This window comes from Aedes albopictus, chromosome 3 (assembly GCF_035046485.1).
Source record: "Aedes albopictus strain Foshan chromosome 3, AalbF5, whole genome shotgun sequence".
NCBI classification, from domain to species: domain Eukaryota; kingdom Metazoa; phylum Arthropoda; class Insecta; order Diptera; family Culicidae; genus Aedes; species Aedes albopictus.
In genome coordinates, this window is record NC_085138.1 from 79,726,075 (window position 1) to 79,751,949 (window position 25,875).

The 25,875-nt window shown below is 38.8% G+C and overlaps 2 protein-coding genes across 4 annotated transcripts in view; both read right to left on the reverse strand.

Moving 5' to 3' along the window:
• Nucleotides 1–25,875, reverse strand: part of LOC134289966 (uncharacterized) — a 269,170-nt gene that overhangs the window by 165,160 nt on the left and 78,135 nt on the right. The window lies entirely within an intron of this gene.
• The window catches only part of LOC109413710 (dual specificity tyrosine-phosphorylation-regulated kinase 1B), a 295,072-nt gene that overhangs the window by 162,844 nt on the left and 106,353 nt on the right, over nucleotides 1–25,875 (reverse strand). The window contains exon 1 of one of the 3 annotated variants that reach the window (XM_029880300.2): nucleotides 402–1,261. The exons of the other annotated variants lie outside the window; for them this stretch is intronic. Coding sequence (XP_029736160.2) covers nucleotides 402–471 — 70 coding nt within the window. The 5' untranslated portion in view covers nucleotides 472–1,261. Of the gene's footprint in view, nucleotides 1–401; nucleotides 1,262–25,875 lie in introns of those variants that run through there. 3 annotated transcript variants of the gene reach the window in all.

Sequence of the window (25,875 nt, forward strand, 5' to 3'; positions counted from 1 at the left end):
GTAAAATTAACTCAAAATTTTACCATCACAATCACAAAGACATCAGCTGATGGGAAGTAGCTTTCTCAATTGACGGGGAACACACCGCATCATAACTGTTGCACATCATCAACCGTGTGTCATCGTAAAATGTGAGAATGTAGATTGGTGAGGTTTAAGTCAAACCAACAACACACCCAACGCGTGTTGTTAGTCATTGTGAGTCAGTTTATTGCGACATGGGACGGAAAAAGGGCGTGCAGTGGAACCTTGTGCTCCAATTCAAGCCCCCCCATCACAACATTCTTTCAATTGGGAAAGGTCAGCCATGTTCATTCCGGTTGGGGTTTATTGACCGTGTGTGATTGCGTTCATTAGCAGCCCAGCTCTGAGCTGAGCGATAACGAATCGGGGCGCCTTACCAAAGTCGTCCTTGTGGGGCCAGGATTGGGTCAGCGTCGACGACGAGATGTAGCACAAGGCGCTGGTCATATTGCTGCTGGTGGCTGCTGCTGATAAACTTCCTTGAACTGGTATGTCGTGCAGGCTTTCACTGATTACACACTGTTGCTGCTCAGTAGCAACGCCAAGTGACAGAGAGAGGCAAGTTTGACGACGACGATGTGGGGGCGGACAGCCTATAGAAGGACGTTCGCGGGCCAAGTATTGCGCGCACACTCAAATTTCACTTGCGGAGGAGGGCTATTATTATCGACTCTACAGTTTAACGGCAGAATCCCCTCCTTGTTGCTCTCGCACAACACCACTTCTTTCGCTATTGCTGCTGCTGATGTTGGCTGGCACAAGTTGCCGAATGTTTATTTTTATTTATTTTTTTTCGAGCGATATTTCCTAGTTCTCAAGAGATTTTGAAAACAACAAACAACACTCGCACTGCTCGAACCACCGCCGCTCGCTACGAGTATTCAGTTTTGTAAGTAAAGTACTATGTCTCCGACACAGAACGCAATCCACGCTGGGCGGCGATTATGCAATTTGGCTAATGGCCCGATCTTTTTCAACTGTTGCAGTTGAGCTACACTTGCGAATCACAATCAGAATCATCCACCAAACCCGGACACGTATTTCACATTCACAGATCTGTAAGCGGAGAACTCACTTCCGAAAAAGTTCGTCGTCTGGACACACTTCCACGGCGCAGTTCGACCAATCTCCCGGAATCGCGAATCTACCGAACAACCGCGACGACGGTGTAGTCGACGTCCATCCGTTCCGTTAGAACTTCGGAGTGCTACTGCTAATTGAACGCTCTTACCCATTCAAGGGTGTCGGGTTTCGCAGATTCGCACGTTTCTTAGCCGGTTCGCTGCGATGTTTGTTCGGTGTTCACTTGGAGACACGACTGATTTGGTTGGTCGTCGGGAAGATGGCACAAGCTCGCATCTCGGTCTTTGTCGGCAAACGTTTTTGTCTGGGGGCGTCTTGTTGGTTGGTGTGTGGATCGAGCGAATGATACATCGTCGTCCATACCGTCTTGCTGGTGCTGCGTTGGTTGGAACGCGAGAAGTTTCACGCCGACGACGACAGTGCCCCCGAAGGGAAGAGAGCTGGATGCCCAGGGGGATGATGCTGCAACAGTCAGTCGTGTGTGTTTCCATCGGCAGCGGCAGCCTAACCGTGGCGTCGTCGATGTTCGGTTTGCCTCTTGCCTCCGGCATATGACCGGCCATGCACTGGGGATGGTCTTTCGGTTTCTCGTATGACTCGGTACTGTCACACAAAGAAAGCCGGGAAGCATTGGGTTTGTTCAAATATTACGTAACGCTATGAGGGGAGGGAGGGGTTCTAGCGCTGTGTTACGCTTCATACAAAATTTCAATTTTCCGTACAAAAGTTTTTACGTAGGGGAGTGTGGGTGTCTAAAATTGTTAAATTTTGCGTTACGTAATATTTGAATGAACCCATTCAGGAAGAATGCGATAATCAAGGCGTAGTGGAAGAAATGATGAGTGAGGTAGACTGCGTGCTGTGTATTCAAGATACAAGATGCTTGCTGCAGCTCAAAGAAAAAAATATTTAAATTTTAAGTCTTATGTATGTTTTGTCCGCGGTCTTAACAAGTTACATTTCATACTCAATACACCTGGTCTATGTTATTTGGCATAAGGTCACTAGGCCTAAAGGACAGTTGGCATAATGATCATTTGGCATAATCGACATTTGACATACAAAGAAGAGTGCTATTCGATTATGCCAAATAGAAATAGTTGTTACGCCAAATGAATACATCGTAAATCTTCAAGTTCAGCAATGGATCACTAAAATAACTAAAACGGCTGCTATGAAATGAACAGATAGCGCTACCGTAGCCTTGTGTGTTTGACGTAACTCGACTGCTGTCACTGTGTTAACGTCCATATACGGTGGCGCTTTTGTTTTGATGCGGTAAATAGCGGGAAAGTCGGCTTCAATGATCCATTGACAAATTTTGAATACATATACTACCTATGATCGCATAACAGTCCCATATCAATAGGAATACCAGCAAATATGGGACTGATATGCGATTATAGGCAGTATACAACGTGTCCAAAATAAGTTCTCATACAAAAACAAATTGAATTCATTTCACATCTGTAATTAGGATTTTCAAAGTAAATTTATTTATTGAAAGACCAACTAACACTGATCAAACACATATAATTAACTGTCCTTTATCCTTCTCTGCTAATCGCTTATGTGTCGTAAGTCCATTTTAACTGGCACGCATGATGATGATGGTTTCCATTCATTGTAGCACGGTACTAAGCCCGATAGCAATGGGCTGTCCATCCAATGTGATTTGATCAAGCAAAACATTATAATTATACAACCAAGATCATACATTTATATATAGTGCAAGCCATCGCATTGGAGGATGCCCCAATGAATGTGAAAAAGAAGAATCTGTCATTCTCCACATAAAAGTTATAATAAGAAGTTGGCATCTCCACTCTTCCCAACCATTATGTTCCGACTGACAGCTCTTATTTCCCTCCACTCCCAAAAATAGTTGTTTTATACCAAATGTTTTATAATATCAAGACAGTATCATATCATAGTTTTCCCTCATAACTTACCTATTTTTCTCGTTCAACGAATCTTACCAAGTATCCACAAACTCCCAGGTCAAACCTAACAGCCAAATGTGATGATGATGATCCTTCAATGTAACTTTCTCCAGTGAATATTTCCGGTTCGTTCCTTAGACTTCGCTGCGTTGACATTCTTCCGACATCAGCTGTTAGGACTTGAACAAAAAACAGGAACTTCCCTCATATAGATGATCAACAAATCAGGAAAACCTGTAGTAGGTGTCCTGACAAAGGAAAATCAGCAAAACTCTTTTCTTGATATTCAGTTTGTTCACTCGAAGATTTGACTTGGAAAAATTGGAGGAGCACAAAATTTTGACGTCTGCTTTGCGTCATGGCACACTCTATCCATTTGCCGTTGAATGAAAAATTTTTCGAACATTTTTCTTGCGTGCCGAAAAAAAACAGATTTCATAAAACAGAATTGTACTGCTAGGCTTATAAAACCAAATAGAAAATAACGTTATTCTTAACCGTATACTTTATTATGTGTATTATGTGGCCCTTCAATACATGCATTCATTTTGAAAATATGAATCACAGATGTGAAATAAAATTATATTTTCTAAATTTGTATTTTGTATGGAAACTTATTGGACACGGTGTACACTACAATTGCAGTATCTTCATGGTTCAAAAGAATATACAGGGGATAGACAAAATTATCGGGACAGGCAAAATTTTCCCTTCTCATTAAATATTCAAATAGCTGTAACTTTTCTAAAAGTACATCAAATATTCTCAATTTTTTACTGTAAGTGGATCAACTAGTTGTGTATCAGTGGACAGAATTTGGAAAAAATCGGGCTATTCTGCACGAAGTTATAAAGATTCTAGAAAAAGGTATATGTATCCGATAGTCAACTTTGAGCTGTTATATCTCCGGATTCAATGAACCGAATGCAATTAAATTTTGACCATTTATGACTTATATAATGAGCTTTGAAAAACTTTTGACTTAACTTTTGCCTGTCCCGATCATTTTGTCTATCCCCTGTAAATCTATTTTTTTATAACGAGGAAAATGTCTGCGATTTTTTTTAAATAAGGGAACCTCTGCTATTTTCAAAAGCTTTGTTTTTTTCGTCATGGAGCGTTTTATGAAATTTGTGAACTCAAGTAGGTCTCAAAGCTTTCCCCTATCAAACGAAATTATATGGCCAAGAATCAGGTTCACCCTATTTTGCAGAAGAATTGAATTTCATCTATTCATCGGTGTTAATCGGTGACCTAGCACCTTTCTCGCCTATAAATTCGTAGCTCTAGTATACACAAGGTAACTAGTGCTACGCAACACCCGAGATTTTATTTCCAGAGCTGTTACAAAATTTTCAACATATCCGCGAGAATCGCGACTTTCTAAACAAATCCGCGACTTGGAAAACAAATCCGCGACACTGAAATGAGTTAAGGAGAAACTTCAGAGAATACAAATATGGCTGCCACAATTGCCGACTTGGACCCCAACTCACGTTTTCAAGAGCATCAATCTTAAAAATTCGTCTTCAAATGCGCTCGATTTGGAAAAGCTGCCTCTTTTTGCAAGTGAGCAAAGCCAGGCTTGATTCGAGGCCTCGTTCGTCAGATTTGTGCCTCTAAAGTTTGTATGCAAAATTGCAATGGGATTTGTTGATGTTTCAGCTGAACATAAAATAACATTGGGTGCTGGAATATTGGAAAATTTAAGCAAAATACGAAAATGTTTACACAAAATGTTCATTAAATGCTGTTAACTGACTTGTTGCTTAGGAAGATCCTTTCTTAGAAAATAAAAATAAAGACTGTATTCTATGAAATTTGGACACGGAAAATAATGTATAACTTTAGATTGAACTAACGAAAATTACTGATTTTTTTTACCTTGATTAGTATATTAATCCTTAACAATTTCATCAAAATCGGTTGAGTGTTTGCGTGCCCTTAGTAATCATACGCTCCTAAATTCATTTGTCCAGCTAGTCACAGAAGTAAGCAGTTATCGTCGAGTTTCGTGAATTCGTAATCACGCGTGATTGTTTTGAAACAAAACACGTTTTGCTCCTAGACCCTAGCAATACACGGCGTCGCATCCTAGCAATGCACGAGGTCAACTATTATGTATTCATCCCTAGAAAAACTTTGAAAAATATTCGAATTAGTTCAATTGTCCTATCAGTCATACCTAGATAAGACATGTCATTTTCTCAAGCGTAACCTAGAAATGTCAACCTAGTCATACAGAAGCAACGTTGTTCAGTTAATAAAAAGCAGTCAGTTTTTGTCCAAAATGTCACGTCGAACGCATTGACGTCAACAATGCGTTCAATGCGTCAACGCACGTTAGCTTCGAATCTACCCGGGCAGAGTTCAAGTACTGACGATCAAAATTTGATATTGGTTTGTTTGAGATAAGAGGTAAAAGTACTAAAAATAATAGCAAAAATTTGTTCTCGAACCATCTAACTAATAGCAAAATATGATATTTGAAGATCAATCAAATAACTCACTGCTAAGGACTGTATCGGAAATTAACTATAAACGTTCAAAATTGCCTGAAAAATAATCTGTTCCAAATAATCATAACTTTATTTTTGGAGATACTATATAAATCTCTTAAATAAAGAATGGCAGTTCTGATTTTCAAAAAATTATCATTTAACTTGGACTTTTATCTCAAAGATTGCACATATGTTTTTAAAATTTTGGACACCTCCTACAAATTTAAAATTGCGAAAACTGTGGGAAAATATTCAATTTTTTCTCTCATTTTTGCGCAAATATATTCTTTTCCAGCAAATAAAAAAATACGTACAGTTGAAAATTTGCATTTTTTTCGATTGGGTATGTATTTAAATCTATTGAAGAGGTAGTTTTACCAGAGAACGTAATTTTATAACATCTGAAGATATTTAAAACAGAGCGTCAAAGTTCGACCAAAAAGTAGGTGTTTTTTGGGATAGACCGTATTCTTAATGTTGGAGGTTTTTCTATCCAAAATAAGAATTTTAAAAGTCGGTTTTAAGGGATTTGTTATGTGTACATAACTGCTAGTAATAATCATTATTTTTCAGATTTTTCCCCGTACAATTTTTTTTCGCTACAAATGATTGAAACGTTAAAAAAATTTCAAAAAAATGCAGTTTGTACAGATTGTTATTTTGTGTGGTATACTCAAAGAACCATATTTTCAATAATACTAAGCATTTTCCAAATTTCTTCAAGCTGTTCTAAACTTAACTATATTCTGAAGATTTCATAGAAGAACCGGAATAAAAAGACCAACCGTGCTTCGAGATAGAGCATTTTGAATGTTTATAGTTAATTTCCGATACAGTCCTTATTGGTTAGATCTTACGAAGAGCTAAATGTGCTATGATGATGATGTTCCAGGAGTAAAATTGAGATATTATTTTCAGTACTTTTACCTCTTATCTCAAACAAACAAATATCACTTTTTGATTTCCATATCAAAATATGCTATTATTGAGTTTTTTTCCTCTGCTCGGGTATCAACACAATTAGGTGCTGCAAATCTCCTTCCCACTATTATTTTCGACGGTTGATTTTAATTGCTTTATTTAAAGAAAATATGACAAGAACAGTCAAAATTCGAAAAAGCGACTACAATCAGGTTTTTTTACGCGGATTAGTTAAAATTCGTAAAACCGCGTAAAAAAAGTTTCACCATTTCTCGACGAATCATGCAAAAATAAGGCAATGAAAAAAAAGTTGTGTGAAGTTTTCATTTACGTGGCCGCGTAAATGAAAACCGCGTAAGAAAATACCTGACTGTATGACAATATTAAATTATTAAACAACATCAACCGAGAAACGTCGGAAAGAAAGCCCAAACAACATTTTGAAGTCAGCTGGCTGTAAAAGGTTCTTAAACCTTTCACAAATCCTATAATAGTTTTATTAGGATTCGTAACGATCATCAAAACCTTCTCAAATCCAATCGACTTGAAACTATTGCTTGGGAATAGACTCTAATGAGCCCCGGCGGTTCCTGCGTGTTTATCGAGCATGTCTGATGCATATGATCAGCCATACTTTATCTGAAGCAGCCGGTTCGTGATGAACCGTTTAAGGCGCATTAAAGTGTTAACAAGGTGATATGTTTCACTAAAGAACGCTACTTACAATAATCAAAATGAAACTCCTTCACTTTAATACCGTCAACCCCTGCGAACTTGGCCAGGGTTTTTGGAATTTCTAACATTCCCAGCAAAAAAAAAAATGAATTGATTATACCAAAAGTTCTCGAAGGGTTCCGATTCCGAAAAGATTCAACATGGGTTCTGCTAAGAGTTCTTCCTCTTAAAAACGTTTCTACTTCTAGGATTCCGAAACATTTCTTATTAAGAATTTTAGCGGACATTTCTTCAAAAAAATCCAGAGATTGGAGAAAGAGCACAATATTAGGGTAATTTTCCAATTGTTGCACGGCTAAAAACTCGCCTATTGTTGCACACTCCATGTTATTCTTGTGAGGTGTGCAACAATTGGCGAATTTTCAAACGTGCAACAATTGGCGATTTACCCTATACACACTTACAATAGAATGCCGAGATCGGCTGTGCAAATCTCGGTTAATGTTCATTTGCTGAATCTCGGCTAAGCATTTGACGTTTGAAGCTTGATGCCAGCGGCACCCATTATATGTAGGTGCTGCTATGAATAAAATAGATTTTTTGCCGATATTTCCGTTAAATTTAGGTAGCCGAGCACTCGGCTGTGCGAATCTCGGTAAAATAATTAAAATTAGCCGAGCTCAACTAAGTGCGTATAGATGATCCAAAAAGGTAGAACTTCAAGGAAGTTTCTACACCCTACACGCAAAAAATGTGTAAAAGTAGCAATAGCATACCTTAGCATATTTTAACTTAACCTGACTGTACTTATCAATGATTGCAATTCCGTTCAAAAAGAGGTTTTTTATGGGAATCGAACTCAGGTCTTCTGAGTGCTACTCCACGACTAAACTCTCTAGGATGGCTGGGTGACATAACATAGAAAGACAAAATGTCGAATGCAAAAACGTCAAAAGGACAAAACGTCGAAAAGTGAAAGAATGAGTTTCCTTTAAGGACAAACGTCTTGAAATCCCAGCTCAACATTGCACCAGAACTTCAGATGCACAACTCTCAAGAAGTGAGCTTCCAACGATAGTGTAACTTTTATTTTGTTCTTGCTCACTTGTAATAATTCTAAAATAAGAAGATCCGGTGCGCTGGTTTGGTTTCCAATGAGATTTGTGCCCTCAAAATCGTGAGTAGGTGCAAAAGTCGGTCATTGTGGCGGCCATCTTGTGATTCTGTCCTTAAAAGAATAAAAAGAAAAAGACACGGACACCAGGTTTTACAGACTGAACGAAACTTAACGCTAGACCGTTCAAGTAAAAGAATAAAGAACTCACTATTTGCTTAGACTACTCGTTTTCGACGTTTTGTCTCTTTCGACGTTTTGTTTCTAAGCCCTCTAGGAAACCTCACTACGTTCTCTGTAAAAAAAAATCTGGAAAAGGGACAATACCGGTGAAGGGTCTCGCAAACAAAAATTAACTATTACTCTGTCTCAAGAGCAAACTCCGACAGATTTTGGGCCGCTGAATCCGAATCCGGGCTCAGATTTGCAGCACGTCACAATTTTGAGCTATACCTCAATTTATAGGGCAAAATATTTAATTTAGATGTTGATTGACCAGTTAACCCTTTGATTGCTTAAAAAAAATATTTCCATGCTTAATGGCTTGCAATAAAAAAAAGCCCAAAATTGCTTATTTTGCCCTATAAATTGAGGTGTAGCTCAAAATTGTGCTGATCGTATAAACTCAAGGGAACCTAAATTGTTGAAGGACACTCTGATAGAACTTCTGGAAACATAAAATAACTGCTGAAAGAATCTGCACGGGAATGCTTAAATAAAATACGAAGGAATTTCTAGCTAAATTTAAGATAATATCAGATTTATTTTCTTCAGCCTTACAAGTCTTTTCAATACATTTTCGAAAGAATTAAGAATAAGGGAAACTTTATAGATTTTTAGATTTTTTATGATTTTTTTTGAAGAAATTTCTTAGAAACGGAAACTTTTTGAACAGACGCGCTGAAGTTCACCGGGCGACAATTGTCATTCAATTGCCTGCATATTCGTAGTCAGCTGCTCGATACTTGTTTGTCTGAACTGAATGAAAGTCAATGAATATTTGTGAATATCTTAGTTTCAAAGTGTTTTCGGCCCTCTGCACCACCGTGGGTGCCCAGGACTGAAAGTAAAGTAAGTTACAAAGTGGTAAATTGCTGATAAAATATTAACGTTTTGATTACATTTAATATCTTGTCCCATTTGCCTGTCAGGAGTGTTTGTGGTGGGAATCGCACCCATAAACGTACAGTATCTGACAATAAAAATGCACCAAAGCCGTTTTCCCATACAAACTTGTCAACTTTGAACTGCCAAGTCTCAGTTATTTTTCAACCGATTGTTTTCTTTTTTTCTGTGACGAACTACAAAACATTTCAATTTTGAAAATTTATTGAAAAAGTTCAATGATAACTATTGATGCAATAGTTACAGACGGTTGTATTTTGACAAAAAAAAATGCACCAAGACAAAAAAATCCTATAGCAAAGCATGCTGAAGTCAAATCATGTTGGTTTCTTCAGCAAATTTATTCGTCATCACACAAGAAACATAATTGCCGAAGACACCATACCATAATGATATGACATAACCATATTTTGCTAAATCATTTTATGTCTTGGTGCATTTTTATTGTCAAAATTCAACCTATTTGTAACTTTTGTATCAATGTTATATCAATGTTATTACCGAACTTTTTCAATAGTTTTTGAAAGTTGAAAAGTTTTGTAGTTCGTCACAGAAAAATGAAAACAATTGGAAATATGGCAGTCTAAAGTTAACTAGTTTGTATGGCAAAACGGCATTGGTGCATTTTTATTGTCCGATACTGTAGGTAATTGAAGCCCAGAACATTGCCAGAACATAGCAGTTTTTGTATGAAAACTGTAAACCGTGCTACGTTTAAGAGGCTGGTAAAAATGAAACCATCAATCAATGCCACTGAAATTCTGGATTCAAACAACTGAAATCTTTAGGAACATGTTAAATATATTACAGTTACGTAAAAAGTATTTTCATTTATGAAGTTTCGACCACCCTTGTACCACTGTGGTGCACCATTTTCAGATAAGTGTTCGATCGAACTCCGTTGCGGTAGCTCACGGGAGATGCACCAAATATCGCACCACATTCCGCTGGCGCTAAAAATGTCTCGCACATGATTAAAAACCCATTATAGCTGAGAGTGCGCATCACTACACACAAGGATCTTTACTAAGTTACACCAGCCTGCAGCAACGAACAGCAGATTGACGCACTCAACAACCAGCGTAATACTAGGGAAACAAAAACTACGAAGATAAACGTCAGTCTTCCCGCTGCTGGGCTGTGCGCGCTCGCCAGGCAGACGGAATCGATAGATCTGCTAGCAAATCAATTAGAAGTGTGAAGACAACGCACATGCACCGTGTGCGGCACTGCAATTGGCGGCTGCTACTGCGAACCCTGGACGCAGGCGAAGGTGCGTGGGCGCAGTAGTAGACCACGACGGCGGACGAGAGTGGGATTTGGTGCTCGGGATTTCTTCGTCTATTTTATAAACACTGTGGATCAGTCGCATACAATATCAACAAAATCATGCATAGTTTTACAAAATGACGTATCTAACTATCAAGTAGTCGACAAAATTCAAGAACTGTTCATAGTTTAACGCAACGGCGTATCTCCCAGGGAATCCCATAATGTACCAGTTCACATGATACTGAACGTGTCTCAAAGATTTTGTCCTATTATTGGTATAACAAAGTTAATTATGACAATTGGTATACACTCCCGATCAAAAGTTTGGTCACCCCCAAACTCTTTTTTTAGGCCCATATATCCGCCAATTTGCGTCCGATTTCAAAACCCTAGATTTCATTCAAAAGATTATAAGTCAAAGAAACTTTGAACATGATTTAAATGAAAATATTTCAAAAATGTTTGTGTGTAAACTTAAGCTATACAGTACGGACCCGATTTTGTCAGCCCCTTTTTGCGAAGAACTTTTTGCTCTCATTATCTAACGGCCAAATATTGACAAATTTATTTAAGATTATCATCAAACTACTGCTGAAAGGCAGAACATAGAAGGATAAAAAGTATGAATATCTGTTTGAATTCTTGACGGGAGCAAAAAATGTGTTCCGGAAAGGGGCTGACAAAATCGGGTCACTTATGTGGTTGCCAAATTTTCCAAAAAAAATAATATAAACTTACGGCAGTGTCGCTATTTCGTAACGTGGGTAGATCACCTTCGAATGGTGCGTTGCGGTGTAAGATCTACCAAATCAAATTTTGATCTTGATATTTACCGTATTCAAATCAAGATCAAAGTTTGATGCACTTTTTTGTGTTTTGTAATATTTTTGTTTCTAAGTACTTCTAATAACAATTTTATTACAGCAGGATTCAGGTAAATTTATCGTATGATATAAATAATATTGTAAAAATGTAACTGTGGCGAGCGTATCACTAATATGTAGCTTATTTAACGTACGATGTTAATATTTTTTTTTATATTTCAGATTAACAACCGAAGAATCTAGTAATTCAACCAAATGCTATCAAGATAACGAGGAAACCAGGATAAATTGGGCAGACAACTGATTCGAAACAGTCTAACAATGGTGTGCCTGAACGTTGGCCAAGCGTATCCTTTGGAGTTTACCCTTCCACTAACAACACCCAAATTCCCGTGACACCTAGGCCTGAGAGATCATAGAGTTGTCTACATCTTTCATAGGTGTCCAAAGCTAACCATCCTTTCCCATTCCTCAGCAGTCGCAAGGACGTGGCCAAGACAGTTCTCGACCATTACATTGGAGGATTGCGTCAGTCTTGTCTAAGAGTCAGAAATTAGTCCCAAATCTTTGTGCTTTGGTTCGGACGGGAAGGAGGCAACCCTCATAACAGCGGTCTAGGACTGTACCACCTACGAATTTGTGCGACTCGCTCAATGCTAATGCTAATAAACTTACGGCAGTGTCGCTGGAAATTGGGTCGACCAAATTTTAAGATGAGAGCGATAATATAACCAATTTTCTATTAGCTTTCATTTGATTTTTACCGAACTTAGCTAAAAAATCTAGAAAAAAAATTTAATAAGAAAAAGTTTGGGGTCTCCCCTCAAAATGATGTATCGGCCAAAAGTTTGGTGTCACTATCGTACAACATGGAAAAGTGATTTGTTGATAACTCTTGGCTTATTTGAAACATATTGAATGGTACTTACTGCATAGATATTGAACCACACATATTTGTTAAAATTTACATACCAAAACTTAACGTAAAATTGCCTCATTTTTTGAAATGTGGTGAAATGAGTTAACTTTACATAACATTTTTATATAAAAATCGTTGAATACGTTAAATTAAAGACATCAAACGTAAATTAAGTTAATTATCTTTGAAATGAGCCACAAAGAATTAAAATTGAACTATAGATGACGAAGATATCACCAAATCACTTTTCCATGTTTTACGATAGTGACCCCAAACTTTTGGCTGATACATCATATTGAGGGGAGACCCCAAACATTTGATCGATGACATCAAGAGATAATTTACTTAATTACTTTTTTTCTACATTTTTTAGCCAAGTTCAGTAAAAAGCAGTTGAAAGCTAATAGAAAACAGATTATATTACCGCTTTCATCTTAAAATTTGGTCGACCCAATTTTCAGCGACACTGCCGAAAGTTAATATTCATTTTATAGAAAATTTGGCATTTTTGGGTTAAGTTTACATACAAATATATTTGGAAAAGTTTCACCTAAATCATGTTCAAAGTTACTTTGACTTATTATCCTTTGAATGAAATCTAAGGTTTTGAAATCGGACGCAAATTGGCGGAGATATGGGCCTAAAAAATGACATGTTTTTAGGAGGTGAACCCAAACTTTTGATCGGGAGTGTACGTTGTTTGATTTATAGCAGAGGTTGTTCATAATAGGACTCCATGTCCTACATTTTTGCGCAGAACGACAATTGCAAAGCAAGAATGTAGAACAGCAATAATTAAAAGTAACTTGTCCGGAATAAATCATTGGTGGAGCTCAGAGAAATAGAGATTATGATTTAATCATCTTCATTTACCCGACACGGAACCAACATACGCCCGAATGGTTCAGACTCAATGACAGTCTACCGACACTACATTGGAATACTGGTCAACCGGAGGAAGGGGAAGAATTCTTGATTAATTTGATCGTCGACTATACTGCCCCTCTACGCATACCCCATGTTGTTTCTAATGTGAATCATATTTTTGTCACTCACGAGGTCATTTAAAACAAATTTGATATCTTTCCTGCCTCATTTCACAGCTTAATATGCCACGAAAAGGGTATGAGTTGTGCAATTTCTGGATATGTCTAACGGCACTCGCTCTGACCCTCACTTCAAATGACAAACGCCGTCCATCAAAACAGATTCCAACTATGTCAAAGCAACTCAAGCTCACTCTCGAACAAGGCAGTATCAACAACATCCGAAAGCAGCGATCGTCTATTCTTCTTGGAACACACGATGGAATACGAAGCTTTGACTGCTTGATTTTTTGTACGTCTCAAATTCATAATCATACGGCATTCATTGATTGTGTTTGTTGCGCCATGCAATGCCACTTAACCAACTGACCTTCATCCGGGCCCAACTGGATGACAGCAATCTAGCTAAGAGTGACATAATTTCTGCCTCAGAGTGACTGGTAACGTACGTTGGGCTTCTCACAGGAGATTTGCAAAATAAGCGTGGTTCATGGAGGAAGAAGGGAAACATAGATGTCGCGATTTTTTTGTGTTAAGATGGTGATGGTGCATAGTTTATGAGTATGGCACTTAATCAAAAGGAAATGGTTTCAGAAAATGATAATTTTTCTAACGATCATCATATGTATTTATACCGAGAGTAGGGATAAAATTGATGTAAAGAAACAACAAATTACAAACACAAACAACCATTTGTCTAATAACAAGTCAGAGGTTCACCGTTCGCATTCAAATGAGGGGTGGTAACTATTTGTTTATTTCTGTTACATACTTGGTTAGATAAGTCGTTTTGAAAAACTATGCTTGAAACGTTGCCAAGCGATGCGTGGTCATGTGAATCGTTCCCATACGGTTGAAAGCCAACAGCATAATAGATGATCGAAATGCGTAATCTTAATTACACTTGGGCCATTTATGCGTCGGCAATCGCTTGCTCACCCCCTCGCTGCCTAGCTGGCTTGCGTTGATAGCTTTTGTCTCGGGCCGCGCACAAAGTGTATTTATAGATCTCCGCCACCAACTCCATCCACACATCCATGAGGTTTCGCGGTTCGGTTGTCTCCTGCTAGAGACCGCCCCCGATCGAATGTGCGGTGCAGTCCGCAATCGGATCGTCCGGCGCGATTCGTTCGGAGAAAATCGAAACCTTCCTGCCGGAGGTATTTTTATCTCGGACCGACCAAGCAAAACAAACAAATTGGTAAAGGTTGCGGTTTGATCGGGGGTCCGAAAATAGAGAGTCAACCGGCGGCAGACGCGGGAGAGAAGAACAGCGGAAAATGAAGCTGGTGGGTGTTTGGGAGTAAGTTTGTGGTAGGGAGCAACGGAGCAACTATGCTGCACACGTGTAAGGGGCGTTGGCAAAGAAGCACTGTCGGAAGGTATTTTGGGACCGAAAGCGACCACATATGTCTGACGATGACCACAACACCGTGTTTGAACTTCACCATATTTATGGGCAAATGTACAAAGGCGCCATTCGCTCGATGCTTCTTTTACTCAAATTCGTACGAAGAAATCTGCCGGAAGTAAGTGCAGTATATTAAATATCCCCAGTAATTTCTCGTCGATCCAGCATCTATCTGGTCCATCATCGCAGTGCAGCGTTATTTAGCAAACCTTGAGACTCCATTTCCAGCAGAACGCGGGTGCTGCGGCACTTTACATTATAGGTTAGTCTTAAGTACGTGTGCGAGCGAGAGCTATGAATATAAATTACATTACGGCAGTGGTTCCCAAATTGTGATGTCACTGATGCCAGATGATAAACAGCTAATGTTCTCTTGTAGTTTTTTTTTTTCAATTAAGGCGACTACAAATTTCATTTTAACTTTTTGTCTCTCCCCCCTTCAAAAAAACGTGGCAAAATTTAGCATTTTGAGGGGGCACGGCACACAAACAAATATTTATCAAAATATCGGGTCTTGCAAAAATTCTTGAACAAATCCGATGAGTTTTAAATATTTTTCAGATAAATTGCTTTATTATTTTTATCCCCCCCTCGACCAGCCAAAGAGTGGTGGGACAAAAAGTGAAATAAATATTTGTAACGGCCTAATGTTACAAATACTAAAGTAATTGCACCCATAGAATTTGTAATTATTAGAGTTAAAAAAAATAAGCCATGATAATAATATATAGTCGGTTTATACGTACATACATGTTTAAATTGTGAGAAATTTGAGTATTTCCATATAAATTTGACACCTTAAAACATATAGATATAATTATTTTTAAAATGAGTGACGAACGAGAAAAACGTCGTCAGAAGTGGAAGGCTAGTGGTCGGATCAATAGGGAGGGTGACAAGAGCAGAAAAGAAACGAATCCATCACAGAAAGAAACGGCGGCACGAAGAGAGTGTGATTGCTGAAGACCAGGAAAGCGTGGATAGGAACGATATGCGGAAGGTTTAATGCAACTTCCATGGTGTGCGTCACAAGACTGCGCCGGTAGCAGCCAGGTGAAAGAAGCATTTCGAAGATTTGATGAATGGTATCACTGTAGGTTCACCCAGGAACATGGTTAATATGGTTGATGACGGTCAACCAGTGGACCCACAAGCACTGGATGAGATTAAGTAGTCTCTTAAGGAGCAACAGCAAAACTGTTGGGAAAGACGAGATCCCGATCGAACTTCTTAAGCGCGGAAGCGAGCATCAATCAACCAGCCTAATCTACAAGAAGGGTGCAGACTAGAGTGAGCTAATTTAACAGGCATCATCCTTTTAAATTAGGCGTACAAGATACTGTCACGAGTGCTGTTCAACAGACTGAGACCTCTTGAAGAATCCTTTGTTGGCGAATTCCAGGCTGGTTTTCGTGACGACCGATCAACGACGGATCAAATGTTCAACCTGCAGATGCTCCTAGACAAATTTCGGAAGTATAACTTGCATACCTTGCCGGGGCCCGTGGCGTAGTGGTCCACACGTTCGCTTCATAAGCGGATGGTCATGGGTTCGATCCCAGCCCCGGTACTTTGTCAGTTGCTCTTCCCCCCGAGAGCGGCTGGCACCTGACCCTCTTCTGAGCTCTCATAGCTCTAATGGACCCCGGATAATTGGATATCGGCGAAATGGCAACTCATAATGGACCCTCAATCGGACTGGTAAAAGGAACAGCAGCCACACATCAACATCCTCGTGCTCATCATTCTATCATGGACAGGGTAGGAAAGTGACAGCAGCACATAGGCTGCCAGTTAGATAAAGTAGAATTAAAATAGAATACATTTAGGCGCTGCACATAAATGTAAATGCAGCTGTCAATTGGAATCGCTGACGTAGTGGACAAAAAGAGCTGTAAATTAGGTTAAGTGGTTAAGAATAAAAAACTTGCATACCATGCAAAAAATCGATGCACTATCAACAATTTTATAGTTGAAACATGTATTGGGACTGAACGTGATTTTAGCCCCTCAGACAACAATTAGTCAGCACCCTTTATTGTTTACATTGTACTTTTGAAAGTACAATAACAATAATCATCAAATTTTGCAGGCATAATATACACATAATCAACTACATTCTGTGAAAATTTCATGAAAATTGGCAAAGAAATTCAAAAGTTATGAATCGACAAACATCGCATATGAAAAACACGAAAAATTTTCACTAACACTCACCCCTATCAACACCAGTAGCTTTCAAACCAATTGATCAAAGTTGATGAAATTTGGCAAGAAAGTGTCTATAAGTATCATAACTCCTTACGAAATTTCATAATTATCACCACAGAACTTTAAACTGTAGCGTAAAAGAAGCATCTAGTATGCGAATGAAAATTGGTCATGATTGTACAAAATGCTTAAAATCATGTATGTTTGTGTTTCGTCTACAGTTAAAAGTACTGCATCGATTTTTATGAAATTTGGCACAAATAATAAACATACACCAAAGAGTTCTCAGTCAATTTTTTGGCCAATTTCACCGGTTCATTACAGAGCTACAGCCGAACTGTGTCCCGATTATCGCGGATACAGGCTTTACAACTTCGCCGAAGACCGCAGTCGAATCGGACGGCTCATTAATTAATTATCGATTTTTAACCAGAATGAAAATCTTTGCTCATGATGATCAAACTATACGATGGGCATCACTGCAAATTGCAGTGAAACATAGTAGCCTTGATTTCCGGGTGCTATCTTTGGCGCCATGTGCAGCAGTGTTGCCTGCTGGGAATCTCAAAGATCACTGTTAAAGTTTGTCCAGATGGATAGAAATCGATAATTAATTAAAGAGGCGTCCAATTTGAATGCGGTCTTCGATGAAGTTGTAGGTGATAGAGTAGCCTAGGAGTACCAGAAGTCAACGTACCCTCAAGTACACTTGGGGAAATGCCACGGATGACTGGATGAAAAACATCGTTTTCACATAGTAATTCCCATACAAACTTTAAAGCACTTTTGCAGTCTCAATTTTCAACCAGATCAGCTCAAATTTTGGGAGAAGGCATAGAATTGTGTAACACCGGCTGGGATACGAGAAACTTTAGGGAAGATCGGGCAACCAACCCTGGTGGGAACTAAGGTCGCGTAGGCTGACAGGAAAGGAGGTTAGCTGTTGGTTGCAAGCTTGATCGTATTGATATTTTCATAAAGAAGCGACTTACAGTTACAATAGCGTCTGTTCCCCATGTAAAGGAGGGCTGATCCATGTCCCAGTGCCAGGGAAGGACTCTAAGTACAACTGTGCACCATGGTCCTCTGGTAAGATTTTTCCGATATACATAACTAGATTTTGACTATAAAAATCCTCTGGTAATCTGCTTCTATACCGCCCAAGGATTTCCCTATCATATCTTCAACGAATGCTCCTAAAATTCTTTGTAAAAATTGGCAGAAGTTTTCCCGACAAAATTTCAGTTTCGTTTAAGAAATTTTTCATGATTATAACGAGAATGAATCTATGCTCTTATAAAATTCGTGGTTTCGTACTTCATGATCGACGCGAACAATCGAAATAGCACAAGGAACAAACAAACAGAGCTTGAGTGTAGCTAACCATTCTACTGAGAATTCCAAACTAATGAAGCTAATATCGGCGCCAGTCACGACCTTTTGGTCGTCGGGAAAAAGAAATAATGTTGGCTTTTGCTGCTATTTGAGACCAAGATCACCTTTACATCTCCACGGCTGTCACGGGAAAGGGTTTGTGGAGAGGAGGGAAAGGTCACATGATATGGATTTACCTCACAGAGTGATGTACTTCATGTAACCCTCTATTTGAAATCATATTGTTTCAATAGTGTTCACTTTTGAATAGTGTTTATTCTTCTTTTTTGTGTTAATTATTAATAAGGAGCCTAATTTGTATCCCCTCCGCTCTTGCATCGGCATAAGTATATTATAGATATTTTAATTTTAAATAATATGGAACGAACTCACCAATAACCATCAGAAAATATCCACCCTTGTGTCCACCGAAGAATCGTTTCATCGAGTCTCGCCAAAACATATTACAAGTTTTATTTTTGTGTTAAATGTGCTATTTTAACTTGTGAATATTCCCCTAGTATTAATTCACATTTATAGGGCTCTGGCAGGGCTTGAGGCCCGCAATACTACAGTAGAACCTCCATGAGTCGATGTTCCTTGACTCGATATCGACTCATGGAGGTAAATTTTTCCATACTGAGAAATAATTTCTGGGTTACTATGATGGCCCCCCAAAATGCTTCTCAAAGGATTTTTGTTCCACTACTCGATATTTCCTTGAGTCGATGGCCCCTTCAATATCGACTCATGGAGGTTTTACTGTATTTCGATTGCCAACATTCAGGCCATTCCGAGCCGTGATTAAGTACTAGAGATGTAAACCTTTCCCTAGCACAGACTTCAAGTTATAGAACTCTAGTGATGAAACCCGAATCGAGATGCCCCCTTAGGATTAGAAATTCCTAGACAAAACTCAAGCTATGAAAGCAACTAATGCTGCGAACAAAAGGCAACCTGCCAGAGAAAATACGATTACAAGATTGACTGATGGACCGACAATTATTACGAAACCTCGTCATCCTGTCATTGGAAATTGTTATTCAATAGGGTAACAGGGCAACATTATTATTTAGAAATCCCAGGAGGACAAACTGGGATCAATATGTAGAATTGTTGAATACGCATTCATTTACAATGGGAGAAACTATTGATTCAACCCAAAAGTTAGAATCATTTTCTCAAAGGGTAAATGAAAGTATCATCAATTCCTTTAACAGAAGTTGTCCCACCATACAATCGTCTTCTACTAGAGACGTGCCATGGGGGAACTTAAAACTGGATCGCCTTAGAAAATTTTCTCGTAAAATGTTCAATAGAGCGAAACAAACGGGAGATTGGACTCAGTACAGGAAAGCCCTGACTGATTACAACAACGAAATACGAAAATCGAAAAGAAAATCTTGGATGCTGACATGTGAAAACATAAACAGCACTCCTGTAGTTGCAAGACTACAGAAAACGCTTGTAAAAGATCATTCAAATGAATTGGGAAACCTGAAGCGCGACGATGGAGCTTTTACCAAAACTCCTCGTGAAACATTGGATTTAATGATGGAAACCCATTTTCCAGGTTCGGTTCTAAGTGTGGATTCCAATGATACTATATCTCTGGAAGGTGAAGGATGTCCTAGTATAAACTCATCGGAGTCAACTAGTACAATAAACACCGCCTCAGATTTAGCTGATGAAATCTTCACGAAGGCCAGAGTGGAAAATGCAATTAGATCTTTTCAGCCTTTTAAATCTGCAGGAGTTGATGGAATATTTCCAGCACTGATTCAAAATGGAGAAGCGGTGTTGGTTCCACCACTTATTGAGATGTTCAAGGCTAGTTTAAGATTGAATTACGTTCCATCAAAATGGAGACTTGTAAAAGTTATCTTTATACCAAAAAAGGGGAAGCGAGACAAGACGCATCCCAAAGCATACAGGCCAATTAGTCTTTCTTCAGTTTTGTTGAAGACTATGGAAAAGGTTTTGAAGGATTTTATCAATTCTTCTTACATAAAAGAGCATCCCCTATCTGACTTCCAGTTTGCTTATCAATCTGGTAAGTCAACGGTTACGGCACTTCATTCGCTAGTAACAAAGGTGGAAAAAACGTTTTCAGCAAAAGAAATAGCTCTATGCGCCTTTTTAGACATAGAAGGAGCATTTGATAATGCCTCCTATTCATCTATGAAGCGTGCCATGGAGAACAAAAACTTCGACCAATGTATCATACATTGGATTTATACTGTGCTTGCAAAAAGAGAAATCATCTCTGAGCTGGGAAGTTCTTCTATAACAGTAAGGGCAACGAAAGGTTGCCCTCAAGGAGGAGTCCTCTCACCACTAATGTGGTCCTTGGTTGTAGACGATCTTCTAAGAAGCTTGAAGGAAAAAGGTTTCGAAGTTGTGGGCTTTGCAGACGATATAGTCATAATAGTGAGAGGAAAGTATGACGAAACTGTTTCGGAGAGAATGCAAAGGGCTCTAAACTATACACATTCATGGTGTATTAAGGAGGGCCTTAGCATCAACCCGTCAAAAGTCGTAATTGTCCCTTTCACTAGGAGAAGGAAGATCAACCTAAAAGCTTTTCGGCTTGGAGGGATACAAATTCATCCTAGTGATCGAGTCAAATACTTAGGTTTGATACTGGATGCTAAACTGAACTGGAATGCTCAAATTGAGTCCGTGATCGGTAAGGCAACAAGTGCGTTCTGGTTATGCTCCAAAACTATTGGCAGGAAGTGGGGCTTGAAACCAAAAATGATAATGTGGATTTATACTGCCATAATCGGCCCAAAAGTGACGTATGCTTCGTTTGTCTGGTGGCCAAAAACAAAAGAGGCTACCACGCAATCAAAGCTTGCGAAAATTCAACGTCTTGCGTCCATTGCTGTTACAGGAGCGATGCGAAGCACACCATCAAAAGCTTTAGATGCGATTCTCAATCTGCTACCCTTGCACGAATACGTGCAATTAGAAGCAGAAAAGGAATTGCTGAGACTTGAACGAGTTGAAAAGTTTATGCCAGGTGATCTTGTAGGTCACCTGAGCATTTCACAATATTTCCAAAATAGGCCAGTAATGAAAATGATTAACGACTGGATGAAACCTGTGGAGAACCATGATGTTCCTTACAAGTTGCACGAAACAACTCGTGCAGATTGGGAAGTCGCGGAGGTCCCACTGTTCGTCAAGGATCAATCAAATTCTATACAGATGGCTCAAAAGCGGGAGCAGGAATCTACGGCCCTGGAATACAAATTTCAGTGGCGATGGGACACTATCCTACGGTGTTTCAAGCAGAGATTCTTGCTATTTTGAAATGCACAAACATCTGCCTTGAGAGAAAATACAGATATGCAAATATTTGTATTTTCTCAGATAGTCAAGCTGCACTAAAAGCATTGTGCGCTTAGGGGCTGTCCATTAATTACGTAAGGGAATTTTTGCGATTTTCCGACACCCCCTCTCCCCCTTGTAAGATATTTTGTATGAGAACCCAAAAAAAATGTATGGCGCGTAAGATTTCTCAAACCCCCCCTCCCCTCATAAACCCTTACGTAATTAATGGACTGCCCCTTACAAATGTACTTCAAGGCTTGTCTGGGAATGCATTCTTTCATTGCGCAGGCTGTGCCAAGGGAATTCAGTAAACTTATACTGGGTTCCAGATCACTGTGGCATTGAAGGGAATGAAATGGCAGACGAGCTTGCTAAAAATGGTTCCAATTTACAGTTTGCTGGCCCAGAACCATTCTGTGGTATATCAAACTGTACAATTAAAATGGATCTGAAACGCTGGGCTGAGCAGAGGGTGATATCCAATTGGATAGATGTCAAAAATTGCAATCAGTCAAAACGATTTATAACACCAAATGCTTATAAAACCAAAAAGCTCTTAGAGCTCAACAAGAGAGCTCTATGTACATACACTGGCCTAGTAACTGGACACTGCCCGAGCAGGTATCACTTGAAAAATATAGGCCATATTCAGAGTGATATCTGTCGTTTCTGTAATATGGAACGTGAAACCTCGGAACATCTGCTTTGCAGTTGTGGTGCTTTATACACGAGCAGGCAAAGATTTCTAAATAGTGGTTGCTTGCAACCCAGTGAGATCTGGTCTGCAAAACCTGGGAAGGTCTTGGAGTTTATCAATTCCATTGCACCTGACTGGGAGACGACGCGTCGTGGCAGTAGCTGATTACTAGACACATGGTAATTAGCTGGCTAGATGCGAATATCAAAACGGGACATGCCACAAAAGTTCAGCCTATTGGACGCAGTGGCTTAATTTCCCCAACAGGGGAGGAAAAAAACAAAAAAAAACAGGGCAACATTATATGTTTTGTGTTGTATTCGTCCAAGTGTGATGTCCTAATTTATTACGCATTTGTAAGGTTCCACTATATAATGTCATATTTTAATGTGCATTTGTAGTGCTTCATTATTTTTTCGTAATAAACAGCGTCGACTTTCTGTTTCAGGAACGCAGGATGGTAGATTTACTAGGTTCAAAAAGCCGATAGCTCACCTAAACGAAAACAAATCTGATTAACAACCACTGATCCGTTGATTTCTCACTCTCACCACCGTAATAGCTGGCTGAGTGTAGCGGGTCGCATTTTACTATCGCCACCCAAGTAGATAGCACCTTCCTGACTCTCTTGCTCTCCCCGAACACTATTTACTGCGTGACGCCTGACCGTCGTCGATGCCTGCCGGTGATGCGGTGGAATCGGAGTTCGCAGTAGGTGAAGGTGAGAGAAAAATGCAAAGTGCCCTCGGAAAACGTCGGCGGCAGCAGCACCAACGAACCAACCAACCCACGGCAGTAACATCATCAGCATGACGATGGAGTGGGTTCAGTAAAATGCAATTTGGAGCGCTGTAAAAAGCTCCTCGCAGTGTGCATTACTGTCCCCCGCCGATTCTTTGTGCCTTACGTGTCAGACGGCGCCGTTGCTGTCGTCGTCGTAGTCGTCATCTGTAGGGGGTGGTATGTACCTACCTAGAGCTATATTGATACCTCTTGGGAGGAAATTATGAGTGAAAACCATTTTCCTTCGAGGTCTCCACCTTTCCGTCGCAACTGAGTGTGAGACCGGCCCACAGTAAAAACCAGCATTGCATCACAGCACTGCTAACTGGCAGATGACACACAGTTGACGGGCATCCCGACACGGGCAGGAGAATACCATTCAAATTTGAGGTTGAAACTTGAACTCAGCTTTAGTGTTTGTACTATTATTTGCCAAACAGGATTCGAACTAAGGTATCTGCAGTTCGCACCTGATGACTCTGCTATCGAGACTATATTGATACTCTTTTTTAATTTCTATGCCGATATAGTTGTTTGTAAAAAGAAAACCAAAAATATGGTTTTGTAATGATTTTTGTAACTGAATTCTTACTAACAATTTTTACTATTTCCATTAAACGATGTTACAATTTTCCATTGTTCTGAGTAGGATGAAATTGGGAGCACTATGCTTGATAAGGGAACCAATACCCTACTGGCTACAATCTATATATGACACATTCTACCGTGACGTTAAAAACGTTTTGACGCTTTTTTTTGAGGATTTTTCCATGTGAACATCCATAACAAAATTATATTAACATTTGTTATAATTCTAGTAACTAAATTATAACAGAACTTGTATCATTTATTTAAACAGATGAATAACAACATTTGTTATATTATGCATTCCAATATGATTGCCTCTAACATAATTTCGTAACACGTTTATTGCAATCTTTGTTATATTTTTTTGTAACAAAATTATTACAAAATTTATTAGATTTTATGTGTTGTCGCGAAAAAGATTGATAATTTTTGTTATATTGGTCACCCGAGCCAAAACAAAACTTGTAACATATTTGTTCTGAAATATATAACAGAACTTGTTATAATTTTGTTATGATTTCGCAAGTTTAGTCTAACAAAATTTGATATAATATTGTTATGATTATATCTCAACTTGTTATATCTTTGTTTTAAACGAAACGAGTTTTGTTAGAATTTTTGTTATTTTAACTACTAACGATACATGTTTTATAACAACCGTTGTTACAAAAATCATTATAACAAAATAACAAAACCTGTAATAATTTTGTTTTTCCCATCTAGTCGGGAACGTCACGGTAGAATGTGGCATATATAAAAATGTCTGTCTGTCTGACCCTTATGCATTCGGAAACTACTGAACCGATCGGTGTGAAATTTTGTATGTGAGCAATTTTGGGGCCAGGGAAGGTTCTTAGCTTGGTGTGAGACCTGTCCGGTCTCTGGAACGGGGGGCTCCCATACAGATGGCTTTGCGGGGAACGTGCCTATAGAGCTGTGTGTCAAAAACACAGTAGGCAGGCAGTACGACGTTTGTCGGGACAGCTAGTATACCATAAACATGTTAAATCTTAAAAAGATCTACAGTGTCGGACAAAACAATAAGACCACCGGTCCTATTTCATACAAAATGGCCAAGTTTGACGATATGGTACTCGGTTTCTAGTAAACCGATTTGGCTGAAATTTTGACAGCCGCCATAAAATTACGGGCATTTTGATTTGTATTAAATTGATTGAGTTCTGTTCACTACTTTCAAAGTTACAGATATACGGTGCGACAAAATTCGAACATCAAATTTTTAGGATAATTATTTGAGGTCAATTCAATAAAAATGTCCCCAAGTTTAAATGGCATCCTTAATTTTAGTACTTGCTTATCAATCATCAACTATCAGATACTCACTTATATCGTTTGGTAATGGCAATCTGAAAGTGGTCCTATTATTTTGTCGTTTCGTATATCTGTAACTTTTGATGTAGTGAACAGAACTCAATCAATTAAATACAAATCAAAATTCACGTAACTGTATGGCGGCTGTCAAAATTTCAGCCAAATCGGTTCACTAGAAACCGAGTATCACATCGTCAAACTTGACCATTTTGTATGAAAAATGGGTGGCGGTCTTATTGTTTTGTCCGACACTGTACATTGTTATACAGTATGCGGCAGGAAAAAATGCGAAAATGTTTTTCAACTTCAAACCTCATTTTCGTCCATTTGACATTAACCAATCTATGTTTCAACGTTCCATGATCTATAATAGGCTAGTTTTCTGAAAAGTTAATTAAAAATTTTCCCATTTTGGTCACTAACCTTTACAGGGCGGCGCCTGAAGATGAAGACAACCAGAATTTTAAAACCGCAGAAAATCACACAGGTCGCTAAATTTCGTATCTGATAAAACAAAATTTTTGATTTTCTATACAATATCATCAAATATATGTACTTATTTCATCTAGTATGTGAAACTACATGGCTCTGGATCAGTGTGGTCTGGTTGTTCATCGAATTCAAGCTAATTTTGTTACTGTTATAGTCATTTTGTTTAATGACCATTGGGCGCGAAGTTTATTGATACCCGCT